The following is a 20,344-nucleotide window of genomic DNA, read 5'->3' as shown; positions in this document are numbered from 1 at the left end:
ATGCTTTGTGTAATTTCACTCTTTTATATTGAAGAGCCTTGTTTGATTCAGTCCAATAGGGGTTGTTTCAATTTTAACCCTTTTTCATTCTCACTCTGACCCTTTCACACAGCATCCGTACTGTGGGATGAAGTGATGGAATCAATACCATGGGACTAAACCATTATTATAATTGTGTTATTTACATAGCTCAGGGAATAGCATTTTGTGCGTCCCAAAAAATTCAATAACATCTTGATGGTACGTGTCTAAATATGGTATTGCAATGGTACCATGCCGCAAAGAAAAAAAAAAAAAAAATTGCACATCTACAGAAAAACATGCTGGAAAAAAACCTATAGTATTAATGTGATACAAAAAAATAATAATAATAAACAAACATGCCTTGCTACTGCTTTGGTGTATGTAAAAACAAAACAAAACAAAACAAAACATAACATAACATAACATAACATAACATAACAAACCAAACAGGGTATTACCATGGTACATGTCCTAAAAAACAACAAATACTGTCTCTATGTAAACAAAAAACAATACATGCCATTACTTATGCACCCATGTTCAAAACAAAACAAAAAAACATTGTGCTAATATGATCCAAAAACATGGCATTACCCTTTCAATAATGCCCCCAAAAACGATTTTGTTACTTTCTTGTTGTGCAATATAAAAGATTTACGTGTTGAACTATAGCTTCAATTATTTCAACGTCTGCAGATCCCTTCCTTAAAATGAGCTCTAGTGTGCCTCCATTCTGTGTATTTTAATATCTTCTGTCAGTCAGAGCTAAAGCACATTATGCTATAAATAGTGACTGTTCTCGTACCAGCTGTTGGCCACACAGGCAGATATGTGCACGTGTTTTACCTATCCACCTCCCAGGAGGTGTTATTATGACCGATGGAGGATGTGTGGATCTTCCACTCGCCATCCGGCAGCTCTAATGCCTGCAGGGTGAAGTAGCGCACTGGGGAAGAGCCGTCTCCTCCCGCCATCCAATGAAGTCGGAGCTTATGAGACTCCACCCCTTTCTGAGGCACAGTGAGTCGTCGAGGGGGCTGCGGCCGCTCTGTGGGACATGTGTAATGAGTCACTGCTGGGCATATGCATGTGTCACAGACCCGGCTCTCGGCTCGTTTTGAGCTCGGGTTTAAATGCAGTCAGCTCCGAGGGGCCACATGCTGTTTTGACAGTGTGCTTTATCAGCTGACATTTGACTCAGACAAACTGACTCCATGAAACACGAGCGTTTCAGCGGGATTTTAGCCTTAGTCACATCCAATTTGTCACTGTTAATGTAAATAATTCTACAGTAGCCTAAGTAGTGAACAATTTGATGATAATAGAATTGAACATTAACCCTTCAAACATACCTCTTTTTTCGGTCGTTATGACGATGGCCTCCTCTGGGGGTCCCCAGCCCTTTTGAGTGCGCGCTGTGATTTGGAAAACATATGCAGATTCCGGAATCAGTCCTGTCACTGTGAATTGACGCGCGTTGGATCCCACCTCAACCGTGGTAAACTTGTTGGGGTCGTTGATATCCAAACGGTAAGAAATTTGATAACCTGAAGTAACAAAGTCAAAATTACATCAGAACTGCTGAAGTACATTGTTTAAATCTTTGCACTGTCACTGTAATATATATTCACTATTATTAACAATCATGCTAATTGATATATTAATAAAATATGTAAATTATACATAATGTATTAGGAAATTCTTATTAATAATGAATGCTTATTAATATACATTTAATAATAATAATAATAATAATAATAATAATAATAATCAGCATCACTAATAATATTAATAAATTAATAATAACATTCCAATGAAAATTATACATATTTTTCATATTATTAAATTATTATGTATGTATTATTATCATTATTAATAATACAAATAATTTAGATATTAATGTATTTATAAATAACATTATTATTATTATTATTATCAATTATACATACTAGTCATATTAGGGAAAACTTAATTTACATAGATGAGTATTATTGTTTGATGATAATGATAATAATAATAATAATAAACATCACTAATAATATTAATACATTAATAATATTATTATTGAAATGTTAATCATAATTATTGTTAATATTATGTGATTATGCATGCATTAATATTAAAATAACAAGAATCCTCATTACCATATATAATTATCATCATTAATAAATAAAAAAATCTATAAATCTATAATAATTTGTAATTAATATATAATTATCAACATTTAAATATGCGAAAGAGAACTGATGGGAAATGCTTAATGATGTAGTTTTTGTGTTTTTGGAGCTTGATAGCAACAACTCACAGCGTTTCAATGTATGGAACAGAATGGTATTAATATTCAACACAGCCATATCAAACAAACCACACAACTCATTTCAAATCAGCTTACAACAATCCATCTGGTGCGTCATCATTACAACGGGCTAAACATATGAGGCGTCACATTTTTAAATACATTTTTAAAGTCATTATACAAGTTCGCAACAGCAGCCTTCCTTCATAAGAGTTAATAATCCTCTTCTAACTGCAGACAAGGCTCATTTAATTTTAGTGCAGATGCTAAGACCAAAGTGTCCCATGGAAGATCTCCACAGTCTGAGAACATGCTTTAACCTGGAACCATTTATTACAGCTGCAAGGGTGTTTTTGACATGAGGTGCTGGAGAGATTGAGGGGGTTAAGTGCCTTGTAAACCGGGAAAATCTACAGAATGGCCGAGAGAGACGTTCTTATCTCTGTCACATGGGGAGTTTGGTGTTAGCGTGCTCCGTTTGGAGGATTAGCATGGCGCTACAGAGCTGAGGCTGGTTTTAATTCAATGTTTTTTTCCCCTTTGCCTTGTCTTCTCAGATTCTTATTCACCCTTTCTTTCCTTTTCTCTCTTACCCTCTCTGAACGCACAGCTCGCTAAGATCCTCCTTTATTAAGAGGCCATCGCTAACCCAACCCAAAAAGCCCAGAGGGGCCTATGCAAAATCCTCTGCTTTTCCCGCTTGTTCCTGAGCTCTCGCTTTTGATGGTTTTTCTTTTTCCTTTTTTTTCTTCTTCTTCTTTTTTTTCATGTTACGCTAGAGGCAGAAATCAACTTGAACACTTTTTTCCTCCTTTTCTTTGCTGTTACAGAGTAGCTTTTCCCCTGGAAATGGAGCGAAGGAGGCAAAAGGACAAAAAAATGGCCAACAATCAACTGTTCAGGCTTTTTATTTTCCCTCATCTATCATGGTAGAGCTGTGACCCATGCTAGGTGGTTCGGTACTCATTTTTTAATGTCTGGGTTGCTGTGGTGAGAGCAGTAAGCCGTGTAATTGGTCGGATCGTCGCCCCCTTGGTCAGGCACATTTTATTTGTGCGCCCTGTTACCACAGCAATCACTGATCCCTAACTACAGGACACATTACAGCGGACACTCAATGCTATAAGAGAAGGATAGCAGGAGAGACCATGACAAAAAGAAGTACGGTCCTCTCTCTTTGGAGTGTTACCAGCTGTTGGGGAATAGATAAGATCCCCAAAGTTGCAAATACTAAAGTCTCAAACCCAAAGAGATATTCTTTATAAAAGTTAAAAGTCAACCATACCCTCCTAAAACAGCTCGTCTTCACATGCTCCCACGTCTAGGTCACTCTGTGGGAAGATTTGCATAACAGTGTCCAAATGTTCACGCAAAGAAAGAAGGCATAACTTTGATTCTCGCTGTAGTATTGCTGCTGCCACCGCCATGTTATGGAGACGGACGCTGTGTTTCGTTGTGAAAGCGAAAATACTTTGTTTGGTCTTTCAAAAGAGGACACAACTAGAAATCAGTGCATATGTTGTATTTACAACACTGTTCTAGAACAGTTCAACCCAAGTGTTCAGGTGTGTGCAATGCATTTTATGGAGAACTGTTTCCTGATCCTGGGAGAGTAGACAACATTACCGTCTGCTCTGACTCACAGTCTGTAAGTATGTTTACACACGTAAAGGATTTTCCACTGATGATTCAAACTTGAGTTTTAAGTAGTGTAGATTAGGCTGCATGTTTGTCGTTTCTCTGATCACAAATGCAGATATGGTTTTATGTTTATGTGGCGCGATGCAATGCAACGCGTAAAAAGACAGTATAAGTCATTATAATCTGTATTTATGTCCCCACTGGATGTAACAAATGGCTCATTTGTAATGGGTTTTATTGTTTTTTCTTCTGCATCTGTGTTTTGTGGGAAGTCGTGGCCTGGTGGTTAGTGAGACTGACTCCTAACCCTAGGGTTGTGGGTTCGAGTCTCGGGCCAGCAATACGACGACTGAGGTGCCCTTGAGTGAGGCACCGAACCCCAACTGCTCTCCGGGCGCCGCAGCATAAATGGCTGCCCGATGTGTGTGTGTGTTCACTGTATATGTGTGTGTGTGTTCATTGCTGTGTGTGTGCACTTAGATGGGTTAAATTCAGAGCATGAACTCTGAGTATGGGTCACCATACTTGGCTGTATGTCATGTCACTTTCACTCACTTGACTGGGACACACAACATCACAATATGGCAAGGGGTGTAACATTTCCTTCACACGCTTGAGGCATTCGGCCAATCACAACGTACTAGATAGCTGGCCAATCAGAGCACACCTAGCGTTTCAGAAAGGCGGGGTATAGAGGAGAAACAATAATGTATGTGGAAAAAAATGTTTTTTAACGTTAAACATCAAATACACATTTCATTACATCAACTACACAAAATAATGTTCTTTTTAGCAACATTATATGACCCCTTTAATGTTTCTGAAAGAAGTCACCAAGGTTCCATGTACAATTACAGTTTAAAAGGCCTGTTTTCTATTTTAATAGTTTATAATGTAATTTATTCCTGTGATGCAAAGCTAAATTTTCAGCATCATTACTCTAGTCACATGATGCTTTGCAAATCATTCTAATATGCTGATTTGGTGCCCAAGAAACAGTTATTCTTATTGTAATTGAAAACTGTTGTGCTCCATACGATTTTTGTGGAAACTGTGCCAAATTTGTTTCCAGTTTTCAACAATATTGAAAAGTTGAAAAGAACGGCATTTATTGGAAATTGAAATCTTTTGTAACATTGTAAATGTGACCCTGGACTTAAGTCGCTGGGGTATATTTGTTGCAACAGCCAAAAATACACTGTATGGGTCAAAATTATTGATCTTTCTTTTATGCCAAAAATCAATGCGATATTAAGTAAAGATCATGTTCCATGAAGATATTTTGTACATTTCCTTTGAACAATTAAAAACTTTGTTGAATGCAACTTTGAAGGCAATTTTATCAATATTTTTTTTGTATTTTTGTTTTTGCACCCTCAGATTCCAGATTTTCAAATAGTTGTATCTCGACCAAATATTGTCCTATGCTAACAAACCATACATTAACGAAAAGCTTATTTATTCAGCTCTTAATGTCAAAAACTTTATGCCCTAGTTGTACACTTATGACTGGTTTTGTGGTCCTGGGTCACAAATGTCTTTACTGTCACTTTTCACAAAATTTAATACTTTCTTGCTGAATAATAGTATTCATTTCTATCAAAAAGCTTACTTTTTTATGTATATGAGCACATATGAGTTTTTGCACAGCATTTTGTCTTTTTTTTTTTTTTTTTTTTTTTTTTTAGGAGTTACAGAAATTGCTATATTTTCTAATTTTGCTAATACTTTTTACTGTGAATGTATACCGTCTTCACTCTAACTGAGATCCTCATTGTTTTTAAATTGATAAATATGGCTATGATTTCAGAAAGTATACAATAAAACTGCCCTCTAAATATCTTCTATGTATTTATCTACTTTTCATACCTTTCAGTACCTTGCAGTATGCTAAAAAGATTAGCTTGACTATAAAGTAGTTTCCCCAAACATGAGAACACAATGAAGTCTTTGAAGGAGGACAGCGATCCAACAAAAGCAAGCAGTATGTCAACACTGCCAATATCTCATTAATGCACGTGGAGTTGCGAACACAGCTACTTCTAAAGCTGTATCTGTTTTTACAAAGCAACAAAGAGATTAAAGGTAGGCAATTTTTTTTCAAACGTTAAAATACTTTCTCCTATCCCAGCTTAAGGGATTAGCTCATCATTTACTCATCCTCATATCACTCCAAACTTTTATGAGTTTCTTTCTGTGGAACGTGAAACATTTTTGAATAACGTACCTGTCGCATTTTCCAAGCAATTACTTTACAATGTATGGAGAGCTTGTGGTGCGAAATGGAAGTTGTGCACTATAAAAGTATCATAAAAATCAATCCATAGGACTCTGCATTATATTTCCTTATGCGTTCCACATCCAGACCCGCTTGACACACTAACATTGGCTCAATTAGTTTGATGTTGGACTACTGTGTCTGTTATCCATGACATATGAAGTGGTGTTTGGGAAGCTAGTAATTATATTTGTAACTCCATATACAAATCCATAAACAAATCAAGGCAAGGATAAGACAAAGAGAAACAGACATGAGCGAGACAGACAGAAGCCTTAAAGAGAACAAGAGAGATCAATAAAAGAGAATGATAATGTGTGAGAGAGATACTGACAAACAGAGAAAGAGAAATTAAATGCCAGAGCAAAAAGAGACACCAGAGGGACCTCAATCCACCGATCAATATTCACCAACAGGCTCTTGCTTTCGATACATTACCACTGAAACTCAATTAAGAGCTAGAATAAAAGTGACACTGCAGTAAAGCAACAGTATCATATCAGCATACATATATATGTATGGACTACTCAGTATAATGACGATGACCTGATCTAATGATCGGTTCTAAACCGGTTTATAGGTTTGCTTTCTGAAATCCCTCCAAGGTCACTTAATGAATGCGGCATCGACGCCTCATTCACACCGTACAGTCAGATGTTCAATAACTGCGAGAGTAACTGACTGCTGTTGAGAAAATTCAACACAGAAGAAGGATTCACCCCTCGTGAAAGTCACATTATCGGTGTATCCTCATGTATGAAATACATTACAAAGATCTGAGAGGATAAAATGAGCACTGGAACACTGACAGCTCCTCTCTGATTGAAGATCTTTGGTTTATAACGTTCAATCCTACAGGGAGCGATTGATCCAATCAGCAGAGAGCTCTGTGTGCGAGTGCGTGTAGAAAAGAGGCAGAAGGCAAGAGATCATCCGAGGTAAAGAGGCTTCACATTTCTATCACTATTAAGGGATTATATGATCCATCACGGGTGGTTAAGTGTCCATAATCCAGTCATCTATAGCTGCGCGTCAGTGTCTGTACGGCCCGTAATCTTGATAACGGCATAACTGAGGCGGTTTAATCTCAATACATGGTTAAAATCCCAATACAGAAAACCTCATAACACACACACGTACATACTGACTCCAATGTAATACACAGCATGTCCTTGCAATAATAACATTTCAAATGGCCCAGGGTGCAATGGGAACAAACAGACCTTCTTTAAGGCCTCAAACTGCATTTTTACTGCAGATGAAGATTAGATTCTTGAGGCCCTTACAAGAATATGAGTTATAACTAAAGCTGTCACTTTTACTTCGAAAATCGATTGCACAATCGATCCGACCAACCAAAAAAAGTTTTGAAAATGAAAATAGGGAATCGATTTTAACCAAATATGTACACTATAAATTTTAAAAGAATTAAACAATTAAAATATAGATATATGTAACAAAACTCACAAACAAGCAGAAAAAGAAAATAAAGAATTCCGAAAGTGCAGTATGCGTTGCGAAAGCTAGACAGAAAATACCAGCAATTTTACGCTCTTATAAGACCTCTTATGCTGCGTTGCGTTCACACCAACACAAAATGAGCGTCTGGCGCGAATTATTTGAATGTTAAGTCAATGTAAAGATGCGTTTACGCGCGTCTGGAGGTCTCAATCTAGTTTGCAGGAGATTCTGAGTTATGAAAAGGACCGTTGCAAGCTAAAAGCGACTGGCTTTTGTGGTGGAAAATTGGCAGTAATACCCCCACCTTGCACAGCTGTACCTGAGTGTCCCTGGGATATCCCTGGGTCGGAGCGCATCTTCTCAACAGCTGGACATATTGTGAATAAAAAACGCTCTGCTCTGGACCACGAAAATGTTGATCAACTTGTTTTCCTATCCAATAAATTTGTAATGGTGTCGGTTACGTTCAATAATTATATTTTTTTTAAGTCAATTTAAAGTTTCATTTTTTTAACAGTTGTTTGAAATTGATTATTTAAAATAATCTTGGAGATTTTTGAATTGTCTAAATCATAAATGCAGCTGGGCTGAAGCTTGCAGTGATGTTTTTCTTTTGTTATGGCAGCCGTCCCCTCTGCACATATATTTTTTGCTGTTTGCTGTTTGTTATTCTGCCAGAAACTTCATGCCAATAAATAAGAAATATTGCTGACTTGTGCATTTCCAGCGCTCTCTTTACGTTCGTCCGTTATTTGACGTTGAAAAAGGAAATGTCTTTTTTTTAGACATGGAAAATCGATTTTACAATCGATTCAATGAACATTTATGTCTTAAAAATCGAAAATGATTTTTTCACAAAGGTGACAGCCCTAGTTATAACATACATAAATACAAAACTGATAATTTTATAAATTAACTTGTAATTTAGCTAAATACCTATATTTTAGGAAAAATGTACACTGAAATGCCTAGTTCTGGCGTAGGCTGATGGGTGTTAACGTAACTGATGATATTTCACAGCATCCCAGGTTGCCAGATTTACGACACCAACAGGAATGAGTGCACTTGACGATTAATTAAATGAAATACGCTGTGTTTTCCAGCAACTGGCAACCTGGGATGGCGAAATACAATGAGGTAAACTGGCAAGTGAGTGGGTTTCACAAACTAAAACAATGACAGACATTCCGGCCCGGGAACGCACATTTTCAAAGAAGAATTACTGACTGTAGCATTGTTTTAAAGATAAACAAGTATGTTAACTTAGCATGTTTCTTAAATCTCTGCAAATATATTATGGTGTTTTTATGCTTTAGCAGAGTCAAAAACTTACATACAGCACCTTTAAATATGTTGAACAAATAAAATCACTCATCTTCACTAGTTTCTGCAATCGTCATTGCTATGGTTGCGTAAGTACATGTGGGGCGGAGATTTCAAAATAAGGGCGAGGTCCTGTTTGGGTGTGGGCGGGTTTGTTTTGGTGCTTTCCAAATATCAACATCGTTTGGCAAAATTGGCTTAGCGCATCTTTAAATCATTTTAAATGTGCGTTTTTATCATTAACGTACTATATTCAATCCATTAGTTATTACATTTTCTATTTTCTGTCTGTGATATGTCCAGATTTATATGGCTAGGTGAATGTGTGTGTGTCTGGATGTGTAGCGTTTATGTTCTCTTACCCATAATGATGCCGTTTGGCTCCGAGGGAGGCTGCCAGACAACCCTGACAGACGTGAGACGCACCTCTGGAAACACCAACCTGACAGGTGGACCAGGAACTGGAGAGAAGAGAGGGAGGGAAAGAGGGAGAGAGGATACATGTATTTAAAAAGGATTACTGTAGCATACATTCTGATTTCTTGTAATGTAGCACATATTTCAAACACTTCAAAACATCTGTTTGTGGGGCCAAGCTTTTATCTCGGCCACGATAAATATGACATTTTAATCTCTTCTCACACACAAAGTCTCCCTGCAAACTTCTAATTCCTTAAATCCATAAATATAAATATTAGTGTTTCATAATCCCTCATCAAACACATTTAACTCTGCCAGTGGACACTAGGCCAACAGTATTAGTAATCCACTAGTTCTGATATGTGTGTGTGTAAGTGTGAGTCAGTGTGTGTGGAGAAGATTCACATAGACATTCCAGTATCTGGTATCCCTGGTATCCCTGTACATTTCCAAATGAATGTTGCTCCATTGAGCCGATTAAGAAAAATGACAGAAAGAGGGCATTTGTCATTCCGCTGGCAAGACTCCACAATCCACATATGAACACACTCGCTCATTTCAAAGGGAAAGATGGCAGCTTACTTCCCCTCGCCGTGGAAATATATTGCATACATGTGAGTACATATTTCTGAGAGAAAGTCTCCGTATGAAATTTTATTGCTCAGAGGTTGATCTTTCATAGCTCAGGAGACTTAATGAGGTTCCCACTTGGTTGAGTCTCATGAAAAGTGTCAGATAATGCCAGTGTCATATATCACTTCAGATTTAAAAGAAGTCTATTTCTTTTTCATTATGACATATAGTTTCATGATAACTAAGCACATTTGCCCTCCAAATTCTCATTACCATAATCTGAAAAACATTTTATTCTCATTACTGCAATGCAAAAAATAATGCCATTTAAATTTAATAATGTATTTTATTTTTTTATATTGAAATACTTAGTGTAGTCAATATACAAAATAATATTTAATCCGTAGTACTGAACATTCGCTGAACATTTAGTAATTACAAAAAAAATAAATTAAATAAAATTATAAATAAAATAATGAATTATTTTATTATTGAATTATATATATATATATATATATATATATATATATATATATATATTAGGGGTGTAACGGTTCACAAAATTCACGGTTCGGTTCGATACGATACACTGATGTCACGGTTCGGTTCGGTTCGGTTCGATACGTTTTAGATACAGCAAAATGTAAAAACATCTCAACTTTTCAGAATGCCGCAAGCGCACCGCGGGTCATGTGACAAGAACCAACCAATCAGCTTCATCCTTTCCCGTAACAACGTTGAGAGCTCAGCCAAGATGAAGCAACAGCTGATCATAGTTGTATATGGATTGCAATTTTGAAATAAATTCAGTAGCAGAGCTACTGCAAGCGATTTTTAGAGCTGCAAATCCATTTATCCTTCGCTGAAATTTCCGCGTCTCATGGAGAGAGCACGTCATTGTTGCTTAGCAAAGACAGACGCCTCAGGAGAAAGACGCGCTTAGCGTTTTCCATGCGTTTTTAGGCACGATATGTGAACGGCCCCTAAGGCGCTCGCTCACTCAGCACGCGCTGAAGGCTCGTTGCAAAATGTCTAATGCATTTAACAGACCAGAAATATAAGATCCTAAAATAACCAACAGGTCTGGTGTTTGGGTTGGATTCCCTGTAAGCTATAGTGTCTAAATGCTGCAGGGATAGTTTGCTGCGTGCATGTTTCTCCTTTTTTTCGTCTTTTCCCAGATATTACTGACGCATATATCCCAGATATTCCCGCTGGGTTTTTTTTTTTTTTTTTTTTTTGTAATCCCGCTGGTGTACCCTGTCATGTTGCAGATGCGACATACCGTTGTTTATTTATCCACCACTCTCTTGCCATCACCATTATAGCTTAAAGGGAATCCAAAGTGCACCCAAACACCAGACCTGTTGGTTATTGGGGGATCTTCTCATTTCTAGTCTGTTAAACGCATTGGCTATTTTGCAACGAGCCTTCAGCGCGTACTGAGTGAGCGAGCGCCTGCTGAGTAGCCTAACATAAACATATAAGATGGTGTTTTTTTCTTCTTCGGGAGTGTCAGGGGCGTTGCCTGTTACGTTGTTTGGGTTATTGGGCTACCTTGTTGAACGCATATCATTATATTTCTTTCTCTCTCTTTTTTTTTTTTTTTCAAATATAATTAATTACTCCAACGAACCGTTCGGTATACATAATGCGTACCGCGTACCGAACCGAAAGCGTCGTACCGAACGGTTCAATACGAATACGCGTATCGTTACACCCCTAATATATATATATATATATATATATATATATATATATATATATATATATATATATATATAATTATTTTCTAAATTGGTGATTGATTTCACAGTCTATCACAGTACTGAGCATATAATTATAAAAAAGTAACTGTCTATATATATATATATATATATATATATATATATATATATATATATATATATATATATATATATATACACATATAAGTTATGCTTACTATTTTTGTAATAAAAAATGGGTGATTAATGCATTAAAACTATTATTCGTTAAAGAAGTGAGAATTAAAATATACAATAACTGAATTATAAATACAATAATTAAAATAAGTATAATCAGTTTAGTAACTGAATATGGAATAATTTAGGTTAAGTTAACAAAAAGGAGACACACATGAGGTACTGCAGACTTGAAAAAATAATGCCATTTAAATTTAATAATGTATTTTATTTTTTTATATTGAAATACTTAGTGTAGTCAATATACAAAATAATATTTAATCCGTAGTACTGAACATTCGCTGAACATTTAGTAATTACAAAAAAAATAAATTAAATAAAATTATAAATAAAATAATGAATTATTTTATTATTGAATTATATATATATATATATATATATATATATATATATATATAATTATTTTCTAAATTGGTGATTGATTTCACAGTCTATCACAGTACTGAGCATATAATTATAAAAAAGTAACTGTATATATATATATATATATATATATATATATATATATATATATATATATATATATATATATATATATATATATATATATATATATATATATATATATATATATATATATATATATACACATATAAGTTATGCTTACTATTTTTGTAATAAAAAATGGGTGATTAATGCATTAAAACTATTATTCGTTAAAGAAGTGAGAATTAAAATATACAATAACTGAATTATAAATACAATAATTAAAATAAGTATAATCAGTTTAGTAACTGAATATGGAATAATTTAGGTTAAGTTAACAAAAAGGAGACACACATGAGGTACTGCAGACTTGTTCTCAGGTAAAACAAAACAAAAAAATACCTTAAAAGTGTACGAATTTCTTTAATGTAATTTCTTTCTAAGAACAGATTGAGATCTCATTAGTGAATTCTGAGTGAGCTGGGATAAGAAAACCGAGCGAGTGAGAGTTGGTTCAGACAGGTGACTCAAGCGAATGCAGTGATGCAGGATGAGGTTTCATGCAGTGAGGGCACCGTAAAGCCAGGCGAGTGTGTGTTTGTCTGTGTCTGGAGCCACGTGGGAGGTAATGCCAGTCTGAATGTCAGGCACAGCTGGAAACCACCAGAGCATGAAGCAAGGCATAACTACGAGCTACCATTATGAATGTGTGTGTGTGTTTACTGGTGTGTGAATGTGTGAAGGAACATCTGCTAAATGGGTAGCTTTCACTCAAGTCTAATTTTGACCCAATGTGTGTGCACGAACTTATTCAATTTATTTTAGCTTTTATTATGCATGTGTGATTTGTCATAACCAGTGGGAACGTGTGAAGAATTAGATGATGCGTTCTGTTCAGTGGGAGATGCATTGATTTTATTGGTTGCTTACCATCATCCTTGGTTCTCTCAGCTGTGGGGGGCAGGCTGGGTGGTCCATCTCCGACACGTGTAAATGCGAGCACCTGAACCTCATACAAGATGAACTTGCTGAGGTTTTTTAAAAGCAGCAAGTGAATCTGGTTCCCGTTCACCAGCTGGACCTGGGCAGCCCGCTCTGAATCTTTTTCTTTGTATAAGACCTAGAGATAAAAGGAAACAAGAAAATATAGGTCACGTAGAAACAGATTCGATGTGATATTGAGTGTTGGAACGTCCTAAATTCAACAACAACAGTACAGTGTGTAGTAGTATTTGCTAGTTACCACTTACTATTCTATACACAGTATTGCTACTTAAGGTTAGGGATTTAAGCAAACATCTGGCAGATTATTGAGAATATGAGTATTCAATTCACCTTTTAGTGCTTGTTTACAGGAGTGACGACTGTTTTCTACAATTAAATCAACTGCTGAAAAATTCAGGCAGTGAAAACCACATTTACAAAACTTTTATGCGATGTGCCGGGAACCAAACTGAACAACTAGCAGTAAATGACTTATTTAAACACATATCAGAGTAGTTGTTCCTGCATGCAAAAATCACAGGGAATGTGGTACATTTAAACTGAGTAGTGTTACCGGATCATTCAGGAGATTTGCTCCCATATTTAAATGTATGTATGTGGCAATAAAGACATCGCTCTTTGGGGAAGTACGCAACCATACAGCAACAGCTCACAACACTTGAGCATCTTTTGCATATGCAAACATCCCTGTTCCTTCAGATAAAAACTACAAAAAAATAAATAAAATCAAGTTCAGGTTTTGCCTCAACTTTGGTTCTGACTTTAGAAGAGATCAATAATTAATTGTGTTATTTCATCCCCCCCTCCCCACTTTTTACAGCCTAAGCATTTTATCAATTGGCTTCTTCCGACAGTGTGTAAAAGCAAAAACTATTTCAGCAGTTTCATGATCTTGCATCATGTCACTCTACACAGCCTGAGCAGAAAATGGAGAAAGCCTTATACAAGCAAAAGTGCACATGGGTTTCAGTATCTTCATACAGTTTATAGATGTGAACTCAATACAAACTATGTTCGGCTGAATGTATGTGCATTAAAGCATGTGGAAGAACTTTTGTGCATATCAACAGCTCTTTGTGGTTTAAAGTGCCTTTGGGCGGATGATACAAGCATTACATTAGATGTATAATAGTGTACTGAATACACTTTTTTGCTACGGTGCTTAAGAATGGTTCTGCTGTGTTGTTGTTAGGCTGTTCTGGATGGTTTCTTTCTTTCCCACATCAAACGAGTCCACCTACAAATATCTGCATGGGGATACGGCTCAGGTTCCTCCTCCTTCTACTTATTCTGTTTTACACTTGTAAAATGTAGGACAGGTACTTGGCACTACCCATCGATTGTTGACTGGATGAGAGCAAATCTGAATGAAAGCCTGCTGTCGATTTTGGATGAGCGCGGGGTTTAAGCGGAATAAATTACTGGAGAAGTCTGGCATAAAGATATCTGTGGTTTTGCCAGAAGATTGGGTTTCAACATTTTGATGAAACAATACAAGGTCGAAACACTGTGAAAAAATTAAATCATTCATGAAATATATTTGGTCCATTCACATAAGATCTATAACATGCATTTACAAAATAAGGTGAATTTTCATTCTTTAAACATATATTTTTACTGGTGTCAATTTTATTTTTGTATTTTTTTACAACACATATATCTATATTACCATAAACTTAATATATGATGCTGTGTGTTGTGTATAATTAGTCTCAATAAAAATGGTTAATTAGTGGACATACTAAATCACAGTCTGACCAAAAATGACAAGTTTGCAGATATGTTCAAATGAATACATTACCCAAACCTGAAACTTCTGTCATCATTAAGATGACGTTGTCATGTTTCAAAAATACTGGACCCCACTGACGATCATTAAAATATCTTCCTAGCACTGCTAATGATTGCCGTCAGACGTCTCCACATACAGTAGAAATTCACCCTTCTGCAGTGTTTTGGCAGGCAGGAATCTCCAGTCAAAGCCGTGGGGGATTTTAAGGGTCTTAAAGCATTCCATTTGATATAGTAACCGTACCTTGTAACCAAGGATGTGTCCATTCTTCTGGTGTTCAGGGACCGAATCCCACGTGACCAGTATACTTGTGGAGCTCATTGCTTCTGCGCTCACATTTTCCGGCTCACCAGAGGGAACTGAAAACACACCCATATAAATAGCCATTTTATACTACAGCAAAAACCTACACAGGGCCACATCTTAGGGTGATTTCACAACACTTAAATCAGTTTTTCATCCTATTGGAACAATAATAAGATAAAAGATTCCCATTATCATTAATAATAATATGAACAAACAATTCCACCAAGTAATACAGCTCATTAGCCTAAGGCTGATGTCTTACCAGCCAACGCCGAACAATTTATTTCAGTCAGGGTTTCACATCTACTCAGTATTTTTGCTGAAATCTCACTCCTTTCTATTGGAGTCTGTCACATTTACTGATTAAAAACGGAAGAGGGCTGACAGCTTGAACAACAGCCTCTGACATTTCTCTCTGATTCGCTGTCATGTGAAGCTCGCCCAAATAAGACCCGGAGAACGGCGTGAGCATAAACACTTGTAATGGACTGATTTAAGATACAATTTGAAGGGGGAACTTTACCCCGTGAATGTGTGAGATGTGTACTTGTTCCTTCAGGGCTTGCTGGCATATGTTCATGCGCAGCTTCAGTGAGATAAAGATTTTCATTTGCTAAACGAAGCGACAAAGGCACTTTCTTATTCTTTTAGTTATTTAGGTGTAGGATTCCAGTAGATAAGTTGTGTTTTAGTTGTTTCATAAGGAAAATGATCCAAAGCAAGTTGTCAGATCATCAGTTTGATCAAAAATTAAAGGGACTGTTCACCCAAAAATGAAAACTCTGTCATTAATTATTCTCTAATGTTGTTCCAGACCCGTCAGAACAGAAACAGAGCTTTCTGGTCCTGTATAGACATCAATAGAAATAATTTGTGCTGCTGACTTCTGTACAAACTGAGGCTTTTGTAGGAGTTTTGAAGGGAGACCAAAAAGTTAAGAATTACAGTAATCTAAACATGACATAACCTAGGAGTGTACAAGAATAGCAGTGGTACTTGTTGTTAGAAAAGGACAAAGACAATTTATATTTAGTACGTGAAAATAGGTCGATCGGACAGTGTTAATTTTTGAGAAAAAAAATTATATGTATATAAATATATATGTATATCTTAGCATATAGCATATATCTTATGCTCATTGCGACTGAATTTATTTGATCAAAATACAGAAAAACAGCGACACTATAAAACATGAAATGTGGTGACAAAGCTGAATTTTCAGCACCATTATTTCAGTCTTCAGTGTCACATGATCCTTTAGAAATCATTCTAATATGCTGATTTGTTAAGTACATTTTTATATTTATATATAAAAATATATATTTATATATATATTTTTCTAACCATGTAAAAGTCTTTACTGTCACTTTTGATCAGTTTAATGCAAATAAATTCTATAGAGTATATATTTCTTTATATAAAAAAAACAAAACAAAAAACCAACCTGAGCCCTAACTTCTGAACTGTAGTGTATGCTCAGTGTGATCTCTGAAATGAAACCACAATCAAAAGGAAAATGAATGGAGAATCGGATGTTTGAGATCTATAAGTGCCTTCCCCACCAGCTGTCTCTGATCATGTCAAACTTCTCGATGTTGTCTAGGGGTCGGCAGGATCATTAAGTCAGCAGGGAGTCACTGGAGCTGCTAACACCCACCCGCTGTTAGATGTGGCCTCGGGCACAGACTCCATCTGAGTCTCCGACGGCTATGTACAATGTGCCTACGACTAAAAATCGGCTAGTAGGGCACTGGCTAAATTTTAGAATTGCTAAGGACTGCAGCAACTTGTGGCATTAATCTAAAAATGAACTGACATATCTTTAAAAGAATTTAATGCAAATATCTGCCCTACTGTATACTTTAGCTATCTGTCTTATAACACTCAAATAAAATGAAAAATTTATCAAAATGGAAAAGGGACTGTAATGCATTAACTATTAAGTGTTGTCACCTGACTCTTTAGTTTTGCCCAGCACAGGACTGCCCCAGGGTCCAGGCCCGATGCCATTGAAGGCCTGAATGCTGAGCTCGTACTCCGTCCACTCCTCAAGTCCCTCCACCGTCGCTTCCCGTGACAGGCGCTCAGAAACCGTCTCCATCCGGGGCTGGCCAAGCCCATCTGCTCTCTGTGCGCGTACACGGTAACCCACGCTTTCAGGATTTCCGTTATAAGCTGCCTCTGGAAGCGGCTACAAAACATGAAGAGGAAAAACATTGGAGCAGGACAGACTTTGATAAACATACAGCAATAAGAAGACCAGAACTCAACTGGAATTTCATTGCATTAGATTTAAAATAAAGGAAATAAACTATTATTTTATTCGGTAATAACCCATGAAATTGATAACATGTCAATAAAAATGTTTACATAGCTACTAAATATTTCTATTTCAGATAAATGCTGCTCTTTCTATTTACTAAGGAACATATGGTTTCCACAAAACATTAACAATTCAAAAATGATATTAATAAGAGACGTTTTTGAGCACCAAATCAGAATATTAGAATGATTTCTGAAAAATCGTGTGGAACTGAAGACTGTAGTAATGATGCTGAAAATTCAGCTTTGCCATCACAGGAATAAATTACACTTAAAATACATTCAAATAGACTACAATCAAACAGTTTTTTTTCCACAAAATTACAGTTTGTTCTGTATTGTTTTATTAAATAAATGCAGCCTTGTTGAGCATAAAATACTTCTTTCAAAAAAACATCCTACAACCCCAAATTTCTGAACAGTAGTTCAATAAAAGAAAAAAAAACCTAAATGCAATTAAATTAAAGAGAGAGAAACCTTAGTTGTCTAAACACATTTTGGCAAATTATAATGGAATGGTACTGAAGTTTAAGGGCTGAAAAAGTATAACTAATTTTCTGCACACCAATCATACTCAACAGGAATTACAAATAAACGTTTCATGACTCATCCCGGTGGTTCTACAACGATCTGGATGAATGAAAACCTTCACAAGCATCAAATTGTGTGCAGCAAACAGAAAGGAAGTTCTTTAATCTCCTCATAAACATAAATTAAATGACATTTCAAATTGGCTGTAATGCAGCTCAGTCCCTCGCCTGCTTCAGCTGTGCATTGCACGTTGGCGCACGGCTCGGAGACATTTTCCAGCGTCGGATGCCAAGAGTTCGCACATGGTTGCTCGTCTAGTACTTTAAAGCACACTTGAAACCTTACGATGTTCACAGCTTCAGTACGGTGACTGCTTGAAAGCGTTTCTATTAAAATGCTTTTGGCAAGCTGACGGATGCTGATGTAAGTTTCTTCACAGGCATTGCCCAAATCAATGTTTCAGTCTTTATGGTCTCCACAATAAGCTGGGAATCTTTAGTTGCTTGTAATATCATGTTTTGAGACATGGTATATATATATATATATATATATATATATATATATATATATATATATATATATATATATATATATATATATATATATATATATATATATATATATTTATATATATATACTCTAAAAGCTATTTTGTCTATATTAATACATTTTTTTCCACCTACAACATGTGACACGCTTGTTTCACTTTGGTTTATTTTCAAGTTGGCTACTAGTGGCTAGTGAATAAAATTCAAGGTTTTTGTGCTGAAACCCTATCGATTTTTATTCAATCAGACATAATGTTTTTTCAGAGCAAAACTAATTATAGCGTAATTAAAAGATAAAATAATTCAAATAAAATCTCTCTCTCAAACACAGTATGTTCGATTGAATAAAAAAAGACACAAAAGTAACTCCATATAACACCAGAATGGTTAAGTAAATGAAAACTAATAAGAGTTTTTTTCCTAAATATTTCTGAAGCTCACAGCATTTCCAAAGCAACTCCTCATAAAATCCATCTTACAGAGTCAATTCTCCTCATTAAAGACATTAACACTTAAGAAACTTGGGTTGCTTGGTAAATGACGGAAGAGCGGTAAAAATATAACCTTTTCTTCAATGACAGCTACACAGAAGTTTAAGTACGAGCGTAATAAATGACTATCCATAAAAACAGGTTAGAGGTTACTGTTTTCAGAGCTTGTGAAGTACTGCATTAAGCACTATTATGTCCTGAGGGTCGTTTTTTTCAGTACCAGCACACCACAAATGTGTTACAACAACCGGCAGAGGCTTTGCAGAAGCCGTTTTTTAGATTAAATGGAGTCCTGTCTTATGAAATGACAGCCTTCATGTTAGGTGCCTCTACAACTCAAATTCTTCGATCGCTCTTCAGGCTTTGAAAAGGTGAGAGGGGAAAAAAGGAGAACTGAAGGAGAAAATAACAGCAATTACATCTGATACTGACAGACACTATGGCTCCTGATAGCAAAAAACAGACAGGAAAAATAAGCTGTCAACCTCTTCCAGTATATCCCTCACCTACAGTATAAAGGGTGCGCACAGAAGTGCAACCAACAGTATTTGTGTCCATCTCTGCGTGTGTTTGAGTATGTGTAAATCCAGGTTTTATAATGACGTTCACACCAAATCCAGAACCACCCACTTTTGATGCAACAAAATAATCCCAATCTTTTTAACAGGTTTAGTGCAGAACACAAAGTCACATTAACATGAAAACCTTTATTTGGTTTGGACCGTGTGTGTGTCCGCTCCTCACCTCCCAGCGAATCCTCAGGCTGGTTTCACTAGCAGAAAACACTGTGAGATTTGTCGGGGCCACATCTGGATTGGACTGGAGGGTCTGCATCACACGAGAGGGCTGACTGAAGGGACTCGAACCCACTATGTTCACCTGCTTCATCCTGAACCTGAAAGATATATATATATATATATATATGTGGAGAGAGACAAAAACA

General features: G+C 36.2%; 1 protein-coding gene across 4 annotated transcripts in view; it reads right to left on the bottom strand.

Annotated features, from left to right (window-relative positions):
- sdk1b (sidekick cell adhesion molecule 1b) overlaps positions 1-20,344 on the bottom strand; it is a 190,938-nt gene that overhangs the window by 19,536 nt on the left and 151,058 nt on the right. For all 4 annotated transcript variants that reach the window (XM_026204260.1, XM_026204263.1, XM_026204262.1 and 1 more), the window contains 7 exons: positions 20,146-20,296; positions 17,463-17,700; positions 15,447-15,562; positions 13,337-13,526; positions 9,386-9,484; positions 1,377-1,571; positions 871-1,072 (listed from right to left, as the gene is read on the bottom strand). In XM_026204260.1, the coding sequence (XP_026060045.1) occupies positions 871-1,072; positions 1,377-1,571; positions 9,386-9,484; positions 13,337-13,526; positions 15,447-15,562; positions 17,463-17,700; positions 20,146-20,296 (1,191 nt within the window). The remainder of the gene's footprint in view (positions 1-870; positions 1,073-1,376; positions 1,572-9,385; positions 9,485-13,336; positions 13,527-15,446; positions 15,563-17,462; positions 17,701-20,145; positions 20,297-20,344) is intronic.

Source organism: Carassius auratus, chromosome 26, assembly GCF_003368295.1.
Source record: "Carassius auratus strain Wakin chromosome 26, ASM336829v1, whole genome shotgun sequence".
NCBI classification, from domain to species: Eukaryota; Metazoa; Chordata; class Actinopteri; order Cypriniformes; family Cyprinidae; genus Carassius; species Carassius auratus.
Note: the sequence above shows the minus strand (reverse complement) of the source record. Positions and strands in the feature narration are given on the sequence as shown.